The sequence below is a fragment of the Armigeres subalbatus genome, chromosome 3, assembly GCF_024139115.2.
Source record: "Armigeres subalbatus isolate Guangzhou_Male chromosome 3, GZ_Asu_2, whole genome shotgun sequence".
In the NCBI taxonomy this organism is placed as follows: Eukaryota; Metazoa; Arthropoda; class Insecta; order Diptera; family Culicidae; genus Armigeres; species Armigeres subalbatus.
Window position 1 is genome coordinate 216037610 of NC_085141.1, and position 20498 is coordinate 216058107.

At 38.8% G+C, this 20498-nt stretch overlaps 2 protein-coding genes across 2 annotated transcripts in view; both read right to left on the reverse strand.

The window, feature by feature from the left end:
• LOC134219625 (uncharacterized) overlaps positions 1-20498 on the reverse strand; it is a 119721-nt gene that overhangs the window by 81922 nt on the left and 17301 nt on the right. The gene's annotated exons all lie outside the window — the stretch shown is intronic.
• LOC134222288 (uncharacterized) lies at positions 6330-8183 on the reverse strand. Its single transcript, XM_062701432.1, has one exon. It carries the CDS (start codon positions 8181-8183, stop codon positions 6330-6332), a length of 1854 nt encoding a protein of 617 aa, XP_062557416.1.

Consider the following 20498-nt stretch of genomic DNA (forward strand, 5'->3'; position numbering starts at 1 on the left):
TAATTGATAATAATTGTTGCTCTTTCACGATATTTTTATGCGTCACGTCATGTCAAGCGTCTACCGTGGCAGCAACCTAAGCACTCACGAAGCAAAGTGTAAGCAATATAGCAATCCTTCGGGCTCGTCCGCACTCGCATACGCATCAGTGTGTCATTTGCCTAAGACGCAATCGCAAAGTGAACACAGCGCGAATCAAGTTGTTCACCTCTATGAGATCAAATCGAGTCAATTTTGGAATTCCAAAAGCAGCTCATGAATATTGGAGATTTATGGATAAACTTTCATCATTGATTTCATTCTAATAATTAAATGTTATTAATATCATAATTATTATTATATTTCTACTTATAGCCATTACATCTCCCACTGCGACATTTCCACCTTGGACTTCTAAATTTAAATTGCGCCACGTTCGCCAAAATTTAGGCAATTAACTATGACGTTTAGGCAATTAACAGACGTGCACCGAATGAACACAATGTCGTTTGAGCGTATTGAGGAGTATTTCAGCCCAAATCCTGGCCAAAAGTCAAAAACAAAATTTTTATATATTTCCATATTAGTTTTAGTTTTTAAATTCTCAAATAGTGATACTAATTTGCCATGGGATTTTTGAAACAATATTGTTTTCTTGTAAGCGATGCTGGTTGTCAAAACTTCACCATTTTCCATTTTAATTCTAGTTTTATCGAAATTGTCCATTAAAAAATGTTCACGTTTTATCTTTTTTAATAAATTTCAAGATGAAAATCAATATAGGTATAATATAAGGGGATTTCAAACTTTTTCAAGCATGATTCGATCTCAAACGTTTTTGATATTGATTGCTATCTTTTTTCTACCTTTTTACAATAATATGTTTTACAAAATAAAACTTTTGATTAGGTTCCAAGCCAGTCCAAGCAACAACATTGTCAGCGTTGGAAAGATTGGTGTTTCCTGAATAAGCTCCATAAAAAACATTTCACGCATATGTAGTATTCAGAGTAAGCGGCTAATGATTATAGTTTGTATAAGTGATTCTAGACTATGATTTGATTCTGCTCTTGCGGACAGTACATTAAACATAAGCAATCAAATATACCTATCGTGAAATCACATATTTCGCGTGCCCCAATTTACCGTACATCGTTACAAGTTTTACATTAGACTTGATTCGAACTCTCAATTTTGCATATGCACTAATCACGATAGAGAAAGAATCTGTGCATGATTGTGCAGTGTGAGATGGTGTTGGTAGCGCCATCGGGTTGAGTAGCAACGACGAAGATTGCACCGTCAGTTTGTTGTCAAATTTTAAAACGAACAGTCGCACCGCTCTTCAACGGTGGATTCCATTCAGCCGTTTTCGGCTGGAATACGACAGCATACTCGCGCAATCGTGACTTCTTTTATTTTATATTATTATATTTATTCGAAATGGCAACGTATGAAAATGCATGAAATCGTAAAAATAATACTGGCAGCACTTGAACTTTTTGCTTGCTTCTTATGGATGCAAAAAGTAAATAAGTCGAAATGGAACCGCTTTTGACGGTTCGATTGGAAACAAGATGACGTCTTTGCCGATCTCTTATTCTAGTATTTCTAGTATATTACGGATATGAAGGGCCGATATCCACGTAGCGGTTTTCAAGCTGCGTTGACGCAGCGTTACTCGGCGTTGAATCAGGCTGGGAATGCACACGACAAGCGATGACTTGCCGCATAACTTCTACCGTCAAACCTATCTGTCACGCCAAATGTCATTCGTCTGGCAGCTGTTATCAGTCTGTCATTTTCCTTTCTCTTCCAATATGAATCGAGTTATCAATTCACATAAAGACATCAAACGTGAAATATTTAAAGTGTACATATTACAATTTTATATTTGTTTTTGATTTGTATGAAGCCCCCGAACAAGATTCAATGGGTAATGCTGTTGAAAACATGTCATGGGCTTTCACATATCTATATCACAGACAAACAGACATAACACTCGTCAAATTTCCATCGTTCACTGATTTACTGGTCGATTCAAATAATCATTAGTTGGCCAATCGATCACTCGTGACGCGCCCATCGGATTTGCTCGAGTTTGACATTTGCTCATTACCGCCATCTGGTTCGTGATTTGCCCAACTAACTGAAATCAACAGTAGGAATGGTTGTAAAACGAATATATTTGATGAATAAACATGATTTCATAAATTGTTTCAATTCTGCTCCTTGAATGGCTTAATATACTTTGGATTTCAACATTTTTCACGTGGGACAACTGTACGATTTGAATGGGATGTATATATAAAGTAGAATAACCTTAAATAAAACATGGATTGGTAATGCATTGATTCATCCAAATTCCAGTTTAAATTATATCACATTCACACGATTCGATTTTGTTAGAAGCTGTATCATTGGTTGTCGAGTAGAACGCAATGGTTCAGTTTCCATTTTTGAAAAAAAAAATTAAATTGCTGAGTTGCCCTTCATACATGGAGATACTGGTGGAAATACATTTTAGTTCGATAATATTTCTTGAAAATTGGTCCAATCGTCCTTTTTTTATTTATTTGTGAGAATTCCCAAAAGTATCTAAATTTTTCTATCAAATCTCCGTTCGATCATAGTACAGAATCAAAATACTTTTTAAACTTAAAAACAAATTGAGGAATAGTCTGATTCCCCGAAGAACGGCGCACCCAACTAATGAATGTAGCTTCGCTTATTATCCTTAATGAGAGCTTCAAATATTCTTCGAAAATCCCTTTTCATATTTTTTTTTATTTTTTTTTTCGTAGAAACTTTGTTCAGAAAAAATGTTCGATTGTCGCCACACAAATGCTTGATTTCGCAAATTAAATTTTAAAACTCTTCTTGAATTCAACCCTGTATTAGCGTGCAAATGAGGAAACACCTCGTAATAATTGGATACCCTCTCACTTAACAAAGTCATAAATAGCCCAATCTGAATAGGCTATAAATGTTCAATGTGTTATGTCTGTTTGTCTGTGTCTGTATGATGACAGACTAGAGAAAGTAACTTAATCACAGAGAACAGACGTTCATCTTAATTCGCGTGCTTGTGTAAAGTTTTTACTGGTCATTTTTAAGTATGTCGTTATGCCCCCGTTGCGCGGTGCTAGTGTGCTGATAAATATGGTTAAAATTTGCCGTGTTGTACTTTTTAGCGCTAGTGTTCACTTCGAATTGCTCCTAGGCTCGCTCCTAGGTGGCAGCACTACATTGTGTATGTAGTGTATACCAACGCCATCACTTAGTGAGATTGAGTTTTTATGTCGGGCAGCCTGCATTGGCGGCGCTGAGGTGCGATTTAAATCTTTACACACGTTTTTACCGAAAATTTGTTCGAGCATCCATGTCTGTTCTCTGTGACTTAATATTATCCCAAAATCAAAGGTTCCATTGATGCTATTTAGTATAGAGAGTAGAAAGATAGGGGCCCTCCTTAGCCGTGCGGTAAGATACGCGGCTACAAAGCAAGACCATGCTGAAGGTGGCTGGGTTCGATTCTCGGTGCCGGTCTAGACAATTTTCGGTTTGGAAATTGTCTCGACTTCCCTGGGCATAAAAGTACCATCGTGTTAAGCCCTCAGTCCACTGTTTGTCATAATGACAAATATTTGTCAAGTTGATCCGGATCTCTACCAAACCGATTAGAAATCGAAATTAGGTATCGCCTGCCTTGGTGTATACAGGGTCCCGCGGAATGCACTTTGTTGGTTGAATTTTGCTCCGTCATTCAGTCCAAAACTGTCACATCGTTGTCTGTTCGGAAATCAATTTATTCTGATAAAGTTGGTACAAGCAACGTCACTACACTATCGCGCACATATTTCCGTTGACTTTAACTCTATCCGCCAGCCTGGGATGGTTGCTTGTCAGTTCTTTCCAAAGGTGTTTTGATCGCGACTGGTATTAACATAGGTACGAAAGAAACACTTACCGCTCCGTTCTATTACTAGTACTATTATTCATAGAAGTTAGATTTTAAACGTTTTGTTATTTGCAAACTAATTTGCGAAACCAAAATGAGCTGATTTGCGAAGTATTTTTGTTTGTTTTCATTTCGCTGTGACAGATTCTCCCATTAGAAATCTTGTTGGAAAGAAAAAGAATAAAGAAATATAAAAAAATACTCGCGTGCACGCTGCGTTCCTATAGAGATGAGTGACGTTTAACGCTCGCACACTGATGTGCAATTATTCGCCATGTGTAAATACATGTTTGTTTTCCTTCTGCTCATAACCTCGAAATTGATCGATTCATCACAATGGTTGCGAAGGAGTCAAAAAATATATGGATATATACTCATTTTTACCCAAACTTTGCTGAGTAGCACCATCTAGGAGTGTTTGTTTTCCTTTTATCGTCACTCACACATTCAGACGTGAGAATCTCAATGGGGAATTGCGGTGACTTTGCGGTAGCTCTCGCCGCAGATGAGACGCGTGTCGACGCCGCGTTAACGCAAGTGCGTGTGCATGATTCTATGTGATGTTGGGTACTTCCTTCCTACCGCAATTGCGTGGACGCCGCGTGCACGCAAGTTCAAAACCGCTACGTGGACAACGGCCCTAAGATTATTGAGAAACAAAGCGGTTGATTTGCATTTCGGATTTATAAGATCAGCTCCATTTGATATTACAAAACATTACCCAGGACATGATTCGATGACAAATTTATAGGGGTGATCGGGGCAATATGGGCCACCTAAGGAAATCGTGCCGAAAAGCGCTGAAAAGCTAAAAAAAACATCATTCAAATGTAGTTGACTTATACTAGAGAATGTTACCTTTCATATTACATCGATGAATGACGAAAAATGCGTTTGGAAATTGTTGGAATGCACTTTTGAAAATGTATTGATTTCAATGTGTGTTCCCGACTATACGGGGCAATATGAGTCACCATTTGGGGCAGTATGGGCCACCCATCCAAAACGTTTATTTAGGCGAAAAAAGTATCGTAATAAGGAAGAATATGATATTCCTACAACAGTTTGGAGTATTCCATACCAAATAAAATTAATAAACCGCTCAACAGCAGACTGAACCGATTTGTCACTCGTCACCGTTGGAACAGCCACATTTCAATTGGTCAATGGTCATTTTTTCTGTTTCGATCGCAGTAATGCGCTGTTGTAATTTTTCCGTAATGAATCTTACATATATGATAATATTCTTGTATTTGACTACTGAAATTTGAGCTTTTTCGCATTTTAAGGCCTGATACCTTGATCTGTGCAGGTATGCCCATATTGCCCCATAGAGACTGGTTTTGGAAAAAAAAGTTTTATGATAAATTTAGATTTGTATCAATACAAACATGTGTGCACAATATTCAATTTTAATATATCTTTTGATTGTGGTGTATTTTTGACCTGCATTTTAATCAGTTTTGTGTCAAAACCTTATTTATAAACTTCAAATCTTATAATAATTTTGACTATGCAGCGAAAATTTACATTTTCAAGTGTATTTTCATGTTTGAATTGAATTTTAATGCGGTTTTCACGTTGAGTCATATGTGGAGCATCCTCTTAATGATCATATAACTTTTACATGATAAAACTTGTCAATAAGCTCAAAATGAGGGTGGCTCATATTGCCCCGTATGTTCATATTGCCCCTACTACCCCTATTGTGGAAGTGAACAAACAAAGTACATTGTTGAGCGGTAGCGAAATTGAATTTCGTGAATTTATTGATCGGGTTTGGAGAATGAAAAAAAATTACAAAATTCCTGGGGGGAAATAGTGTAAAATTAGAGACTTTGGACATGTATGAAAATATGACGTATGAGCTTACTGTAGTGTATGCTACCCTTCAACGATGTTGCTTAGCTTTAAGTACTACTGCTTTCTACCATAGTTCAATCTGCGTAACAATTTTACATGAACAATTTTGGTATAAATAGATAAATGGATGCAATTTCTCACCTATATCTGTTCATTCAGATTGTATTTAAACCTTTCTACCTTTTACTCTTAACCTTGAGTGCTCGAACTAAATGCAGGAAAAAATAATTAGTTTCTGGCTACAATACTGCAACAAGGGCATTACACCGTTCATATAGTTATCCTATCTGAATGGTTTCCGAAACACAGCGATACAAAGAAACTGGTCTGGATGGATGGTAACTCATAATTATTGAAACTGGCTAACTGGGGATATAACAAACGATGATAAAGCTGATCAGTTCAGTCATTTCTAGTTCAGGCTATTTCATCACTTACTGACTATTATTTATGAAATTCACTGATTATAAACTTTATAGAAAAGATATTAAATTTTGCATAAATGTATCCACATCAGAACAATCTTCTAGCGCGCAATAGTGGCAATCGTAGATCTATTGTTGTTCATTGTCCTGTTCTTGCTGTGTAGATGCTGTTTTGCAGAAGTAGCGTTGTCAATCCCCTCAGAAGGTGGCAGGTGTGGCATCGGTTCAGTATCGGTTACACTGGGGTATTCGGGTTCAACGGGTGAAGACGTAGCGTAACCAACACTCCCCCTCGGAATGCAATTACTAGGTGTTGCATTGATACAGACGCCTACGTCAAGCACGGCAAGTTTCACAGCTGGTCGCTCGTAGATGCCCCACGGAGTTTGTACCGTAGCACTGCGGACCTGTCCGTCCGAGCCCTGCTTGGTTCCAATTACTCGGCCTTTAAGCCAAGTGTTTCGTGGAGAATTCGGATCTACTATAATCACTATGTCATTGATACCTATGGGCTTCGTTTCCGTTAACCATTTGGTTCTACGAGTGATATACGGGAGATAATCTCGGAGCCACTGTTTCCAAAATTGGTTGGCTAAAGTTTGCGACAGCTTCCAGCAATTCTTCAGCACTTGCGAGTTATCGTCAAAAGGAACCCAGGGTCTCAATCCATTACTTGATCCCAGAAGAAAATGGTTGGGAGTTAGTACAGGTGACTGGTCGTCATCAACAGGGATGCAGGTTAACGGGCGAGAGTTAACGATATTCTCGATCTCCGCTAGCAGGTTTTCAAGAACTTCATGGGATAGCGTTCGGTTCGATTTAAGTTTCACAAGGTTCTGCTTGACGGTTCTTACGAGACGCTCCCATGCCCCTCCCATGTGTGGGGAGGCAGGAGGGATGAAGCTCCAAGATGTATGGGAGGAAGTGAACTCTTTTGCCATCCGTTGATGATCCAAACTTGCCATAGCTACATTGAGTTCTTTGCTTGCTCCTTGAAAGTTCGTACCTCTGTCACTGTATATGACTGCTGGTACACCCCTCCTAGCCATGACGTTTCTTAGTGCCATTATACATGAATCGGTGTGAACGATTTGCAAGTGGATGGCACGAGTGGTCAAGCAGGTGGCAAGAAGCACCCAACGTTTTTCGAGACGGCGTCCAAGGATGATCATAATTGGTCCAAAATAGTTCACCCCCATATAAGTAAACGGACGAGCATATGCAGCCATACGCGGTAAGAGCAGGTCACCCATAGCTGGTGGTTGGGGGCGTGCCCGGTCGTTCTTACATTGCTGGCAGAATTGGCGAACTCTATTGTAGGTAGCCTTCAGACGAGGAATACTGTACCGTTGCCGCAACTCATTAACAACTGTGTTGTGGTTTTGATGATGGTACTTGCCGTGGTAATGAGCTACGATGAGTTGTGTGATGTGGTGATCACGTGGAAGTATAATCGGATTAACTGCATCTGGATGTATAAACGGACAAGCCTTTGTTCTGCCATGAACGCGAAGTACACCATTTTCATCGAGGACTGGACCTAGATGATAAATTGGACTGTTCCTGGGTATCGTGACTGTTGAGTTTTCGTTTCCTTGCCCTTTCGATAACACTGCAACCTCATCGGAGTAGGATCCTCTTTGCGCGATCCGGTACAAATAATTTTCAGCCGTTTTTAGTTCACAAGTTGTCAACGATCCAATGATCCTTTTCCGGGGTGTCGAAGGCCTGGTATTCTCAATGAACCGGAACACGTATGCGGTACGACGAAGAAGCGGAATCCAGTTAGACACTTTTTTGTAATCGATGATTGACTCCAAGAATTTCATGTGGATGAGTAGATGTGGACGTAATTCTTCTGTGGTAGAGCTTTCGATGTGTAGTTTAACCGGCCATTCTTCCTCAGGGTTTTGTAAAAAATCCGGCCCATTGAACCACCGACTTGTTCTTCTCATGTCTGGCGCACGTTTCCACTTTGTACCCTCATCTGCGACATTGTTCTTTGTTTGAATCCACCGCCATTCACTAACGTCCGAAGTTTCAAGGATCTCACTCACTCTGAAAGCAACAAACGGGCTATATCGTCGGTGATCAGAGTTAAGCCAGCTAATGACATCACTTGAATCGGTCCAGAAAAATCTCCGAGTAATCTTAATAGACAGGGACTGGGCTATGTTGTTCGCAAATCTGACTCCGATAACGCTGGCTTGTAACTCCGAACGCGGAATGGATAGGAATTTGATTGGCGCCACACGAGTCTTCGATCCTACGAGTGCTGTTTCAATGGCAAGCCCCTCTTTGAACCGTAGATAAACTACAGCAGCAAACCCTTTCTTGCTAACATCCACGAAAACGTGCATCTGTATCTCATTTGTGCTTTCAACAGACGTAGCCTTAAGATAACACCGCGGGACTTCTACTACTGCCACATCAGTCAGCACCCTTCACCATTGCATCCACATATCAAATTGTGTTACTTCAATGAGGTCGTACCATCCGACGGATGTTCTCCAAATTTCTTGCAATACTACCTTAAGAAACATCAAGAAATGACCAATCAGCCCTAAGGGATCAAAAATCATCATCAGAACTCTGAGAACTTCGCGCTTCGTTGGTTTTCGTTGTCCCGAGAGTAACTTAGGATCATAACGTGAAGAAACTTTGAAAGTGAAGCAGTCAGTGGACGTATTCCACCACATTCCCAAAACTTTTTCTGTTTGCACTCCTTCTGCCATGTTAAGGTCCTTCTCTGGTGTGGTACGTTCCTGTAGTGCTTCGAGTACAGCAGGGCAATTTGATATCCAGTTCCTCATTTCAAAGCCGGCTTCGGCATGAATCTTTTTTACATCCCGCGCAAGATCTATGGCTTGTTGTTCAGATTCTACGCTTGAAAGCATGTTAAACTATGCTTGGAGAAGGCACTTCTTTTTAACTGGAATAAAACATCTACTACACTTGTTGAATGCTGTTCATCGAATGAATTTATTGAAACTTTGTTACAATTAGATTGGTTCTTAATTCTAGTACAGTTACAGTTTGTTCGATACTTAATTCTAGTACTATAGTAGGAGGCGGAGAGAAACCCGGAGCTTATTGACTAGTTGTCCAATCAGAGAAAAGAAGGGTACATAGTTAAATACCAATACGTGTACACTTAGTGTGACACTGGTATGGCTCAAGCTATGTGCTGTTGGCATAGATCAGCACCGAAGAGGAGTTAATATGAAAGCATAAGAATGCATATCTTATTGAGGGTTATGTAAATGCAATATGACACCATGGGACCGTTTGTCTGATGGTGCATTGCGGTACCGATTTATGACTAACTCATTGGCTGGGAGGTAAGTGTTTTGAAAATGTTACAACGTTTGGAACAATGTAAGGAGTCGAATTGCTACACTTGTGTTTTATGGAATGTGGGCAATAATTGATTAACTGTGACACGACATGTCCCAGATTAATTCATGGAACATGTCTTGTAAAAGAAATATGAGTAAGCATAACCACACTTGCTTGGGATCATAAATGAGGTGGATTTGTTATGGTTTGAAAACATGTGAAACTTGAGAAAATATTAGAGTGACTAATTTATAGTCCTGGGAAAGTCTATTATAGTACATCATCCCCTTCCGGTGAATGATGCAGTATAGCGAAATCATTCAGTGTTGTCAACATATTGTGTAAATGTAAAAATTTGCTCCAAGTTTCTTCACAACATTTGATATCTGTATGTAAATTGTTAGTATTTCTTATTATGTAAATGAAAATTTAGTCAAAGAAATTTTTTTTTTTTTTGGTTGAATATTTCCTAAAATTTGCTTAGTCTATTTTTGTGAACTAAATTTGATTGATTTGATTGCATATCTATGATTTCACAATTCGGGTTATTAATACTTTTAACTTTATATGGACCTGTGTAAAAGGAATCTAGTTTGCGTCTGTTTTCATTCTTTAGAAAAACTATATCACCTGTTTGAATTAATAATGGATTTGCCGATGAATCATTACTTTCTTTTCGTATATTCTTTTGTTGTTCTAACTTTTGGTTCGCAATTTGATGAGATTTTTGAAGTTTGTATCTTAGTTCTTGAGAATAGAGATCTATATTGTAAACTGGATCGATTTTGTCTGTGAGTGTCTCATGTGGTAGTTTTGCCTTTAGTCCAAAAACTAATTCATAGGGTGTAAACCCGTGGTCTGAATGTGGAGTTGTATTGTAAACAAATGCATAATACTGTAACCAATCATCCCAGTCTGTTTGATGCTCATTGACAAAGGAGCGCAGGTATTCATTCAAACACCTGTGATTCCTTTCCAATGATCCAATAGTTTGAGGATGATAGGCTGTGGAAAATGTTTGTTTAATTTGAAGTAATTTACATATTTGCGTGAGGATTTCATTTTTGTATTCGGTTCCTTGGTCTGATTTTAATTCTATAAATTTCCCGTAAATTAAAATAAATTTTTCAACCAAAGCTTTAGCAATAATATTTGCTTCTTTAGTTGGAATTGGTATTAGCACAATGTATTTAGTTAATTCGCACTGTATTGTTACAGCGTATCGATTCATATTATTAGATCTTGGAAGTGGACCAATTGTATCAATTTGTACCACTTCGAATGGTTTTGATGGTGTACTAGTAATGGTAAATTTTTCTTTTGTGTGTTTTATAATTTTGTTCTTTTGCACAATTCACAGGCCTTTATGAATTGTGAAATAGAACTTTTCATATTAGTCCATGTATAGACTTCCCTTAATTTGAGGTACAGATGGTGCTGTCCTATATGACCTCCAGTAGGGGCTGCATGATAATTTCTCAAGATATGTTGTATTACACCGGGTTCACTAATGAACTTTGGTGGATTGTAAATTATAATTTGCAGTTGATTAAGTGTTTTAACAGATAACTCTTTAAACATTTGTATAGGTATCATTTCGAATAATTTGTCTTGACTTGACATCGCGATTTTTTTTATATTTTTTTGTTTCATCTCATTTTCTAACATTGAAAGTGCAAACGCTAACGTTTGACTTTTCATTTTGATTGTAAATTGATGCAGTACTGCTTTCCTTCTCGTTCCTCGATATATCGTGAATATTATCATGTTATTGGTGGTCGTCACTTGAAATTTTGGTAGTTTTCTCGTTTCTGTCGGGTTTTCTGTGGTATAAATAGCAAGGTGATCAATCTCACTATTGTCTTTTAAGTCATCGTTTTTCTTAAATGTATTACTTCCTTTCTGTTTTCTTGTCATAGACCTAGTGTTTACGACAAGCACGTTCATTGTCTTCAATTCTTCAGACGTCTTCACGATGCGCGATAAAGCATCTGCTCCTACATTAGCTTTACCTTTTATATATTCAATGTTAAAATCAAAGTCTTCTAAATCTAATCTCATTCTTGTTAGTTTTGAAGTTGGGTTTTTCATATTAAATAGAAAAACTAAGGGTCTATGGTCTGTTCGAACGACGAATTTTTGACCATACAAATAAGCTTTAAAGTAGTTCATCCCCCAGTGTATTGCTGTAAGCTCTTTTAGGATGACAGATTTATTTTTCTCGCCAGGTGTAAAACTTTTACTGGCGAATGCAATCGGTAGATCATTTCCTTCGACAATTTGGGAAAGAACTGCTCCACACCCTACATCTGAAGCATCGGTCGTTAAGATAAACTCCCTTTTAAAATCTGGATATTGTAAAAGCATAGGGGATATAAGAAATGATTTTAAAGTATTGAATGAGTCATTGCATTGAGCTGTCCATTCAAACAGTTTATTTTTCTTAAGTAACTGGTTTAAAGGATAAGCTATTGTGGCGAAGTTTGGCACAAACTTACGGTAGTAGTTACAAAAAGCAACAAACCGTCTAACTTCATCACTGTTTTTCGGTACAGGGTAGTTTTTTATTGTTTCAAATTTTGTACTGTCCGGTAGAATTCCTTTATCAGTAATTCTATGTCCTAGATAAGTAACTTCTCTATTAAAAATTTACATTTTCTTAGATTCAACTTTAAATTATACTTTCTTAGTCGCTCAAAGACTCTTGACAAATTTTGCAAATGGTGCTGCATTGAGCATCCAATAACAATTATGTCATCTATATATACAAAAGCACATTCTGGTGTTAAACCAGCCATCGCAATTGTCATCATTCTTTGGAAACTATTTGGACTAATGTTTAGACCAAACGGTAACCTTGTAAACTGGTAATGGCCAGATTGGGTTGAAAATGAAGTAAATTTTCTGGAACATTTTTCAACGGGATTTGGTGAAATCCTGACATCAAATCTAAAGCGGTAAAGAATTTGGCTCTTCCTAGTTGGTCTAATATGGAATCAATCCTTGGCAGCGGAAATTTGTCTGCAAGGATCTTTTATTTAGTTGCCTAAAATCTACCACTAGGCGCCATTTCTTTGTATTGTCCTCGCTTTTCTTTGGCACTAATAATATGGGATTGTTATATGGAGAAATTGAAGGTTCAATTACATTGTCCTTCAGCATTTTGCCAATTTGGTTTTCTATTTCCTCGCCTTGAGAATGAATAGTTTTATAGTTAGGAATATAGATAGGTATTTTGTCGGTAAGGTTTATATTTTGTTCATAAAAATTATTAGTTGTTATTGGTTCATCTTGGAGGGAAAATATATCAGCATACTGTTTTATGAGACTTATGAGGTCATTTTTTGCATATTCAGGAACATTGGTCATATCCAATTCATCCAGAATTTGGGTAGTCCTCTTTTGATTATTACTTTTGGTTTTGAAATTCATCATCGCATAATTATTCAATGGCTCTAAGAATGGTTTAAAATCTGTAATATTTATATTGACTGGAAAATTTGTAGTATTCATGATTTTTATGTATTTACTATTGGGCGATATTATTGAATTGCCACAAAAAACTCCTGGTTTAATTTCTTGCGAAAATAAAACCATATCTTCTTGGATATGCATAGTTTGGATGTTCCTAATTACTTCACATCTCTGTGGTATAACTATAGTTCGATTCAAATTATCTTCTATTGGAATTGAAATCGAAAGATTTTCATAGTTAAAATTTAATAACCAATATTCATAATCAATGGTGCACTTGTACTTGATCAAGAAATCTCTTCCAAGTAGACCATTCGTGGGGATTGGAAAATTCTCGTGTACTAGTTGGAAACTATGCTGAAAAGTTAGTCCGTTACTAGTTTTCAAAAGAGTTGCTGTTTCACCGAGTGTTTCTAAAATACCATCTGTTACTCCAGTTATTGTATGTCTTTTGTCTGGTTTATATGTTGGGTAGGAGATATCGCTCCACTTGAAGACTGAGATATCTGCTCCACTATCAATGATAAAAGTGCACGTCGTATTATTCATGTGAACGAAAAGAGTAATAAAGTTTGCTGCAGTTAGATCAATTGACAGATCCGGTTTGGATGCTGACCCTGACTCCGAGTTACAGCATCCTGTTGTTCTAAAAAGTATTATTTCGTTGATTGAATGATGTTGGTTGCATATGAATCGTGTTATTATGTGTACTATCAGAGTCTTGTGAATAATTAGAAGGTACATGCACCTCATTTGCTCCCATTATTAGCATGCGGCCTGAAAGATTTCTATTGCTATTATGATTATTGTATTGTCGTCCTCGTCCTCTATGATTGGACTGCGAATTACCGCGTTGATAATTTCTGAAATTGTTCTCAAAACGGGGTCGATAATTATGATTGTTGCTATTGGTATTGTTATTGAATTTGGGTCGATAATTATTTATGTTATTTCTTCGAAATCCAGATGGTTTATTCCAACCGCGATGATACTGCCTTTGTGTTGAAATTGAAAACATAGCAGAAGTTTGATTGTTTGAATTATTCTCTTGGACTTTTGAATGGCGTCTTTCACGGTATCAAAATTTCCTGCTTTTAATATAATTTTCGTTTCGCTGTTGGATACTCCATTAATTAGAGCATCCACAGCAACCTTCTTTACCATGTTGTTTACCACATCCTCTGGAATTTTTGTTGTAAATAAGTGCATTTCAGCTTATTTGCAATAGATTCAATTTGGTCCCAGAAAGAGTCTAAATTCTCTTTCTGTGTAATAGATTTTAATTTGGCACCACTTTGCTCTGGAGATGTCGAATCTTGACATCTCTGTTTTATGTTAGTAATTAAATCATTGAACGTATTGACATTATCCGGCAGACCGTAACGAGCTTTACCAGTTAGTCTGGTTTTGATGAATTTGATTAGCATTGATTGTTGGGTATTGTCTGTCAAGTCTTTCATTAAATTACAAGCGTCAACAAACGCAGGTAAGCTCTCACTGGCTCCATCATAAATTTGTATCACAGCAGTAGCTGTGCGTACATCGAATGTACTAGTTGTATTATTTTCTGTACTCATTGTTAGTTTTTTATTTATAATTGCGAATACGTACTCTCTTTTTACTAAAAGTTGTTCATATTCAAGAACGAATTCGTTATATTCTATACTTTGGATATCGTTTCTTCAAAATAATTTTAAAATTCCTTATTATTTCATTTATAGTACATTTCTGGGATTCTAATAAATTTTTGCTGTTAACGTTATTTTTAGATTTTCTAATATTGCTATATAAATTGTCAAACTTTTCTATTAGTAGTCTGATTTTATATTTTTCGTCAGACATTCGTTTGAATAATAAAATATGTATACAAATTTAAATAATATGTAATTATGTTATACAGGCATGGGCTTCTCAAAACAAACATGATACAGTACACAAATAAAATTAACTCACCGCCAAGCATTCCCTTTTAGCTTTCTGTTGTTGGTATTAAATTTCGTCCACGGCGTCCACTGCTGATGTGGTGCATTTGCCATGCATCGAGGTCACTTCAGTCAGCTGTTAGCACACTTCCCATATGCTGTTGAACCGCTCAGCTTCGCATTGCCTTCCTGGTTGCATTGTTGATATTTTTGTTTTGGTTTCTCACTGTTTACCTCTTTCGTAGGCGAGGTAGAAGCCTGTCTTCTTAACGTTCAATGTTCATAATCATTTTTTTTAACACAATTTTTCTTGAATGATTAATTTTTGCAATTTTTGAGTTTTTCACTTTTATTCATTTTAGAGTTTAAGTTTTCTTTGGTTTTCGATATTCTTACTCTAGTCGTACGTATCACTCCATGATTGTCTTCATAATTGAAAATTAAATCGTGAAATTGATTTGTTGAATTAAGAAAATCTTGGTACTCTTCCGACGCACGGTACTCACTAACTTTATTGTCAATTAATCGTTCTACGTGCACGCGCTCACGTATTTCGTTTAACCATTCTCTATCCATTTTAACACTTTTCAAAAAACAATGTTTTTTTTTTATGTATGCTTGATGTTGGCTAACTGGACTTCACGCCTAGCACTTTCATTTACGCTACTTTTCAGAAACTTAGCGTACATCCTGGCACACACGAAGATGATCATCATTAGCACAATTACCACTAATGTAACGGCTATTAAAGTCGTCTCACTTGTACTCGCGTTGGTCACGATTTCGTCCGCGCTGAAAATTCCCATCTTATTATTTTTTTTTTCACAACACTTTTTTACTCAAATTTTTAGAACTTTTGTTGGATTAAAATCACTTTTTGAAGTCAAAGACTTCTACTGACACTGGTCGCCATAAACTATGCTTGGAGAAGGCACTTCTTTTTAACTGGAATAAAACATCTACTACACTTGTTGAATGCTGTTCATCGAATGAATTTATTGAAACTTTGTTACAATTAGATTGGTTCTTAATTCTAGTACAGTTACAGTTTGTTCGATACTTAATTCTAGTACTATAGTAGGAGGCGGAGAGAAACCCGGAGCTTATTGACTAGTTGTCCAATCAGAGAAAAGAAGGGTACATAGTTAAATACCAATACGTGTACACTTAGTGTGACACTGGTATGGCTCAAGCTATGTGCTGTTGGCATAGATCAGCACCGAAGAGGAGTTAATATGAAAGCATAAGAATGCATATCTTATTGAGGGTTATGTAAATGCAATATGACACCATGGGACCGTTTGTCTGATGGTGCATTGCGGTACCGATTTATGACTAACTCATTGGCTGGGAGGTAAGTGTTTTGAAAATGTTACAACGTTTGGAACAATGTAAGGAGTCGAATTGCTACACTTGTGTTTTATGGAATGTGGGCAATAATTGATTAACTGTGACACGACATGTCCCAGATTAATTCATGGAACATGTCTTGTAAAAGAAATATGAGTAAGCATAACCACACTTGCTTGGGATCATAAATGAGGTGGATTTGTTATGGTTTGAAAACATGTGAAACTTGAGAAAATATTAGAGTGACTAATTTATAGTCCTGGGAAAGTCTATTATAGTACAATGTCATCGACATAGAGATGATCGATAATTGCTCGAACCGCTGAAGGATATTCTTTCTCAAAACGCCGTGCATTGGTATTTTTGACATACTGCGCAATACTAGGAGCGCACGACACTCCAAATGGCAACACGTTCATCTGAAACACGTTAGGCTCCGCGATACTGTCATCGTCTTTCCAAAAGAAGCACAGTCGGACATCTTGTCTTAATAGGACTTGTAAATACATTTCCCGGATATCTCCGCAAATGGCAATCCGGAACTCCCGAAATTGAACGAGAACTGCAAGTAATGATGCCAAGAGGTCAGGGCCCTTAAGTAATAGAGAGTTTAGAGAAACACCATACGCAACGGCGGCTGCGTCCCAAACTAGACGTATCTTTCCCGGTTTGTTGAGGTTGACAACAGGGAATACAGGTAAATACCATTCCGAACATCGACGTTTTGGCTCTTCTGGAGATTTCTGAACGTATCCCTTTTCCACATATTCGTTCATCTTCGACTTCACAGTTTCCGCAAACGCCTTGTTCTTCTTCATACGACGATCTAAACACTGCCATCTTTTATAAGCCATTCCTTTGCTGTTGGGAAGACGAACGCCATCATACTTCCAGAGCAGTGTGGATTCGTATCGTCCATTTTTGGGGATGGTTAGCTGCTCGAGCATTCCCATCGCGCGTTGGTCCTCAGTTGACCGTAAAACCAAACCTGGTTTGGCTACCCCGAGACTGTCTAAAGCGAAGTAGTTTTTCATTGCTGTGTGCAGATTCTCATCTGTTTCTTGGTGACACTCGCATACCGCTATTGTGTGGACGTTCACGTAATTTAGTTGTCGCGGTATTTGCGAGCAGCTCCCATAGACTACCCAACCTAAACGCGTTTTGACAGCGATAGGTTCATAAGGTTTTCCTTCTCGACTTTTCAAAGCATGGCCAAGCGACGCATGTTCAAGACCTATTAGGATTCTAGGGCAGGCGTTGCAGTAGGATTCTACCGGGAGTCCGCTAAGATGGTGGAACCGTTGCATCAATTCCGAGTATATTAAGGTTTGGGGTCTTATTTGTAGGTCCTGAATCGTGTGCACGTTTGACATCCTGTGTAACTTGGACGACTTTCCGGTGGGTGATATTTCTACCTCGACTCTTTGCGATGTGTTTTCTATCCTCTTGGTGCCTCCCGTCCACTTTAGGCACAATGGCGTTTGCGCACCATCTACTCCAAGTTCAATAGCCAGTCTGTCCTCCATGAGGGTTAGCTCCGATCCATCGCCAATGAAGACATTCGTCTAAACCACTTTCAATAAGCCGTGAAGCAAAACGGGAATAATCCTAAACAGCACTTCACTGGTTCGAGTCTGGTGGATGTTGCAGCTACCGATCACAGATACATTTTGCTTTTTATTGTATAGTAATAGGTGTTGAAGAAATGTGCACAAACTTTTTGCTGTCTACAAGAGCCTTTGTGTTTTCGCAGGCACTTACGGCATCACTTTGCCTCCCGCAAAAAGGCCCATTTAGCATCTAAATTTAACTCAGCAAACCTTTTACACTTAGACATTGTGCTGCAGCTGCCTTTGCATGTCATGCATTCAGGTTTTGGTGCCATTATTGATAAAGCTCGGATAGTTGATTCCTTCTCTGTTCGAGATCATTCCAGATCTACGTCCGAATGTACATTAAAGTAACCGTCATTTCTAGCTCCACGGTTTCTCTGTACATTTGTTGCTGTCTGCATAACTGCTCTGGCATCTTCAGCCATCGAATATAGCCAGCCGCTAAAATCCAATAAGTTAGGCGATTGGTTGTTTCGGGAATGTTTCGCCCAATCCAGCTTTAATACAGGAGGTAGACGATCCACCAGCTTGCTTTTCAATGACGCGTTGTATATACGAAATCTTCAACACCGCATTGCTACCAAGTTGTCAACCGTCAGCGCAAAATTAACAACTGTGTTCAGCTTTTTCACATGTGGTGATGGCATCGATCTAATTTTTCTAATAGACGCCTGCACAATTGCTTCTGGCCTCCCGTACAACATTCTTAGAGTAGATATCACACTTGTTACGTTTGATGGATGAAGTAGTCTGCACCGTACGGCTTCCAGAGCTTTCCCTTTGAGACATTTTCGTAGTCGAAGCATGTTCTCCTCATTGGAGAATCCGCACATCTGCGTAGATGAATTGTATATAGAGATGAATAACGGCCAGTCTTCAGGATTTCCATAAAACTCCGGTAGTTCCTTTGATACAGCTTGTCTTGCCGCCAATTGACTCCGGTTAAGAACACATACGGTATCTTCAGTGTAACGAGGTTCCACTTCAGAACGTAATCGATTTCCAGCATGTTGGTAATTTCGACTTGGCAGAAAGCTGTTAGACTCCGTCTGTTGACCTGCAGGAATCGGAACTGACTGACGGACATCCGCATCCAGGAATTGCACGCCGCCGGCAGAAGGAACTGCTTGATGGAAAGAAGAATTATCCAGAGGGTTACGAAACTGCACTGCTGCACCAGTTATGCGCCGGCTCCCAGAGACTGTATTTAAATCTGGGCCACCGAATGTGACCTCCGCCACGGACTGTCGGCGGAGCATACTCTCAGGAACGGCGGCCGCAATTGAAGTTCTCTGCAATCCAGAAGTCCTCACTTTGTTGATCTCTGAAAATCTTTCTCGTGGCGTTGATCGTTGATGCGGATTGAACTCATGTAGCGTATAGCGTCGTCCTGTCAGTCTAGTGTACATGTCCTCATGGATCGTATGTTGACCTAGCTCATTCCCTTCCTCTTCTACACGGCCGGAATCATAATCTCCGCATTGGTTAGTATCTTGCAGCCACTCTCTCACTTTGCACATATCCATGGATCCTAGTTCGTCTTCTATAGTCTCTTCTACGCCGTCCTCTTCATCCAAGATTCGATACTTTTCTTCTAGATACTTTTGCTCCAGCCGCCTTTGTTCTTCCAACATTTGCAATCGCCGGGAGAGTTTTCGTTGGTTACTGCGATTACTACCTGCTTTATCCATAGATTTCAACGAGCTCGCACGGTTTGGGGGTGGATCTACTGGATAATTTTCTGTTCCAGTTGGTTGTTCCTCGTTGATGACGTCTGGGTTGATATATGAACCATTGCACACTGGACAACTCCAACTACAATTCGCTATGCCACTTGACACTTCTACGCAAGAGAAATGATACCACAGATCGCAACCATCGCACTGCACCATTCTGCTGGTATCCCGTTCGTTACACATTTCACAGTGACTAAACCGAGTAACTCGTACGCGAATTGGTGAAATTTCACGCGCGTCTCGACCCGTTTGTATAACAGTCAATGGCTGAACGAAATTCTTCCCGACAGTGACACTTGTTTTGGTTCCAGATTTAATCTTGGGCTTTGCTCCCCGTTCGAGCGTATTTTCAATATTGGCCACGTCAGCATTTACCTGAGGGGGGAGGGAACGCACTCCCGTTACCACATCTGCGTTGCCTTTTGCACACGCCACCGGTTCCGCTGCACTCTTCGCTCCGCGTTTCGCATTGTTCACGAGAGACAGGTTGGAGAATGGATCAATCAAGGTAACTCATTTTGCACTCACCGCATCAAAACAACGGCGGCACTGTATACGCATATTTCTATTCATGTGTGTTTGACAGAACATGTCTACGGTGGCGCAATCTGTTCATTTCATAGCGGTATCTTGATCATCAAGAGCGCTACCCTCAGCGCGTTCTGCTGCCGGATGACTGCCCGCTTTTGAGCCAGCGCCCGCTCCAGACAATACTGATGGCGAATTCCTGGACATTCCGAATATACTTACAGAATTTTGTAAGATGTTGAGCGGTAGCGAAATTGAATTTCGTGAATTTATTGATCGGGTTTGGAGAATGAAAAAAATACAAAATT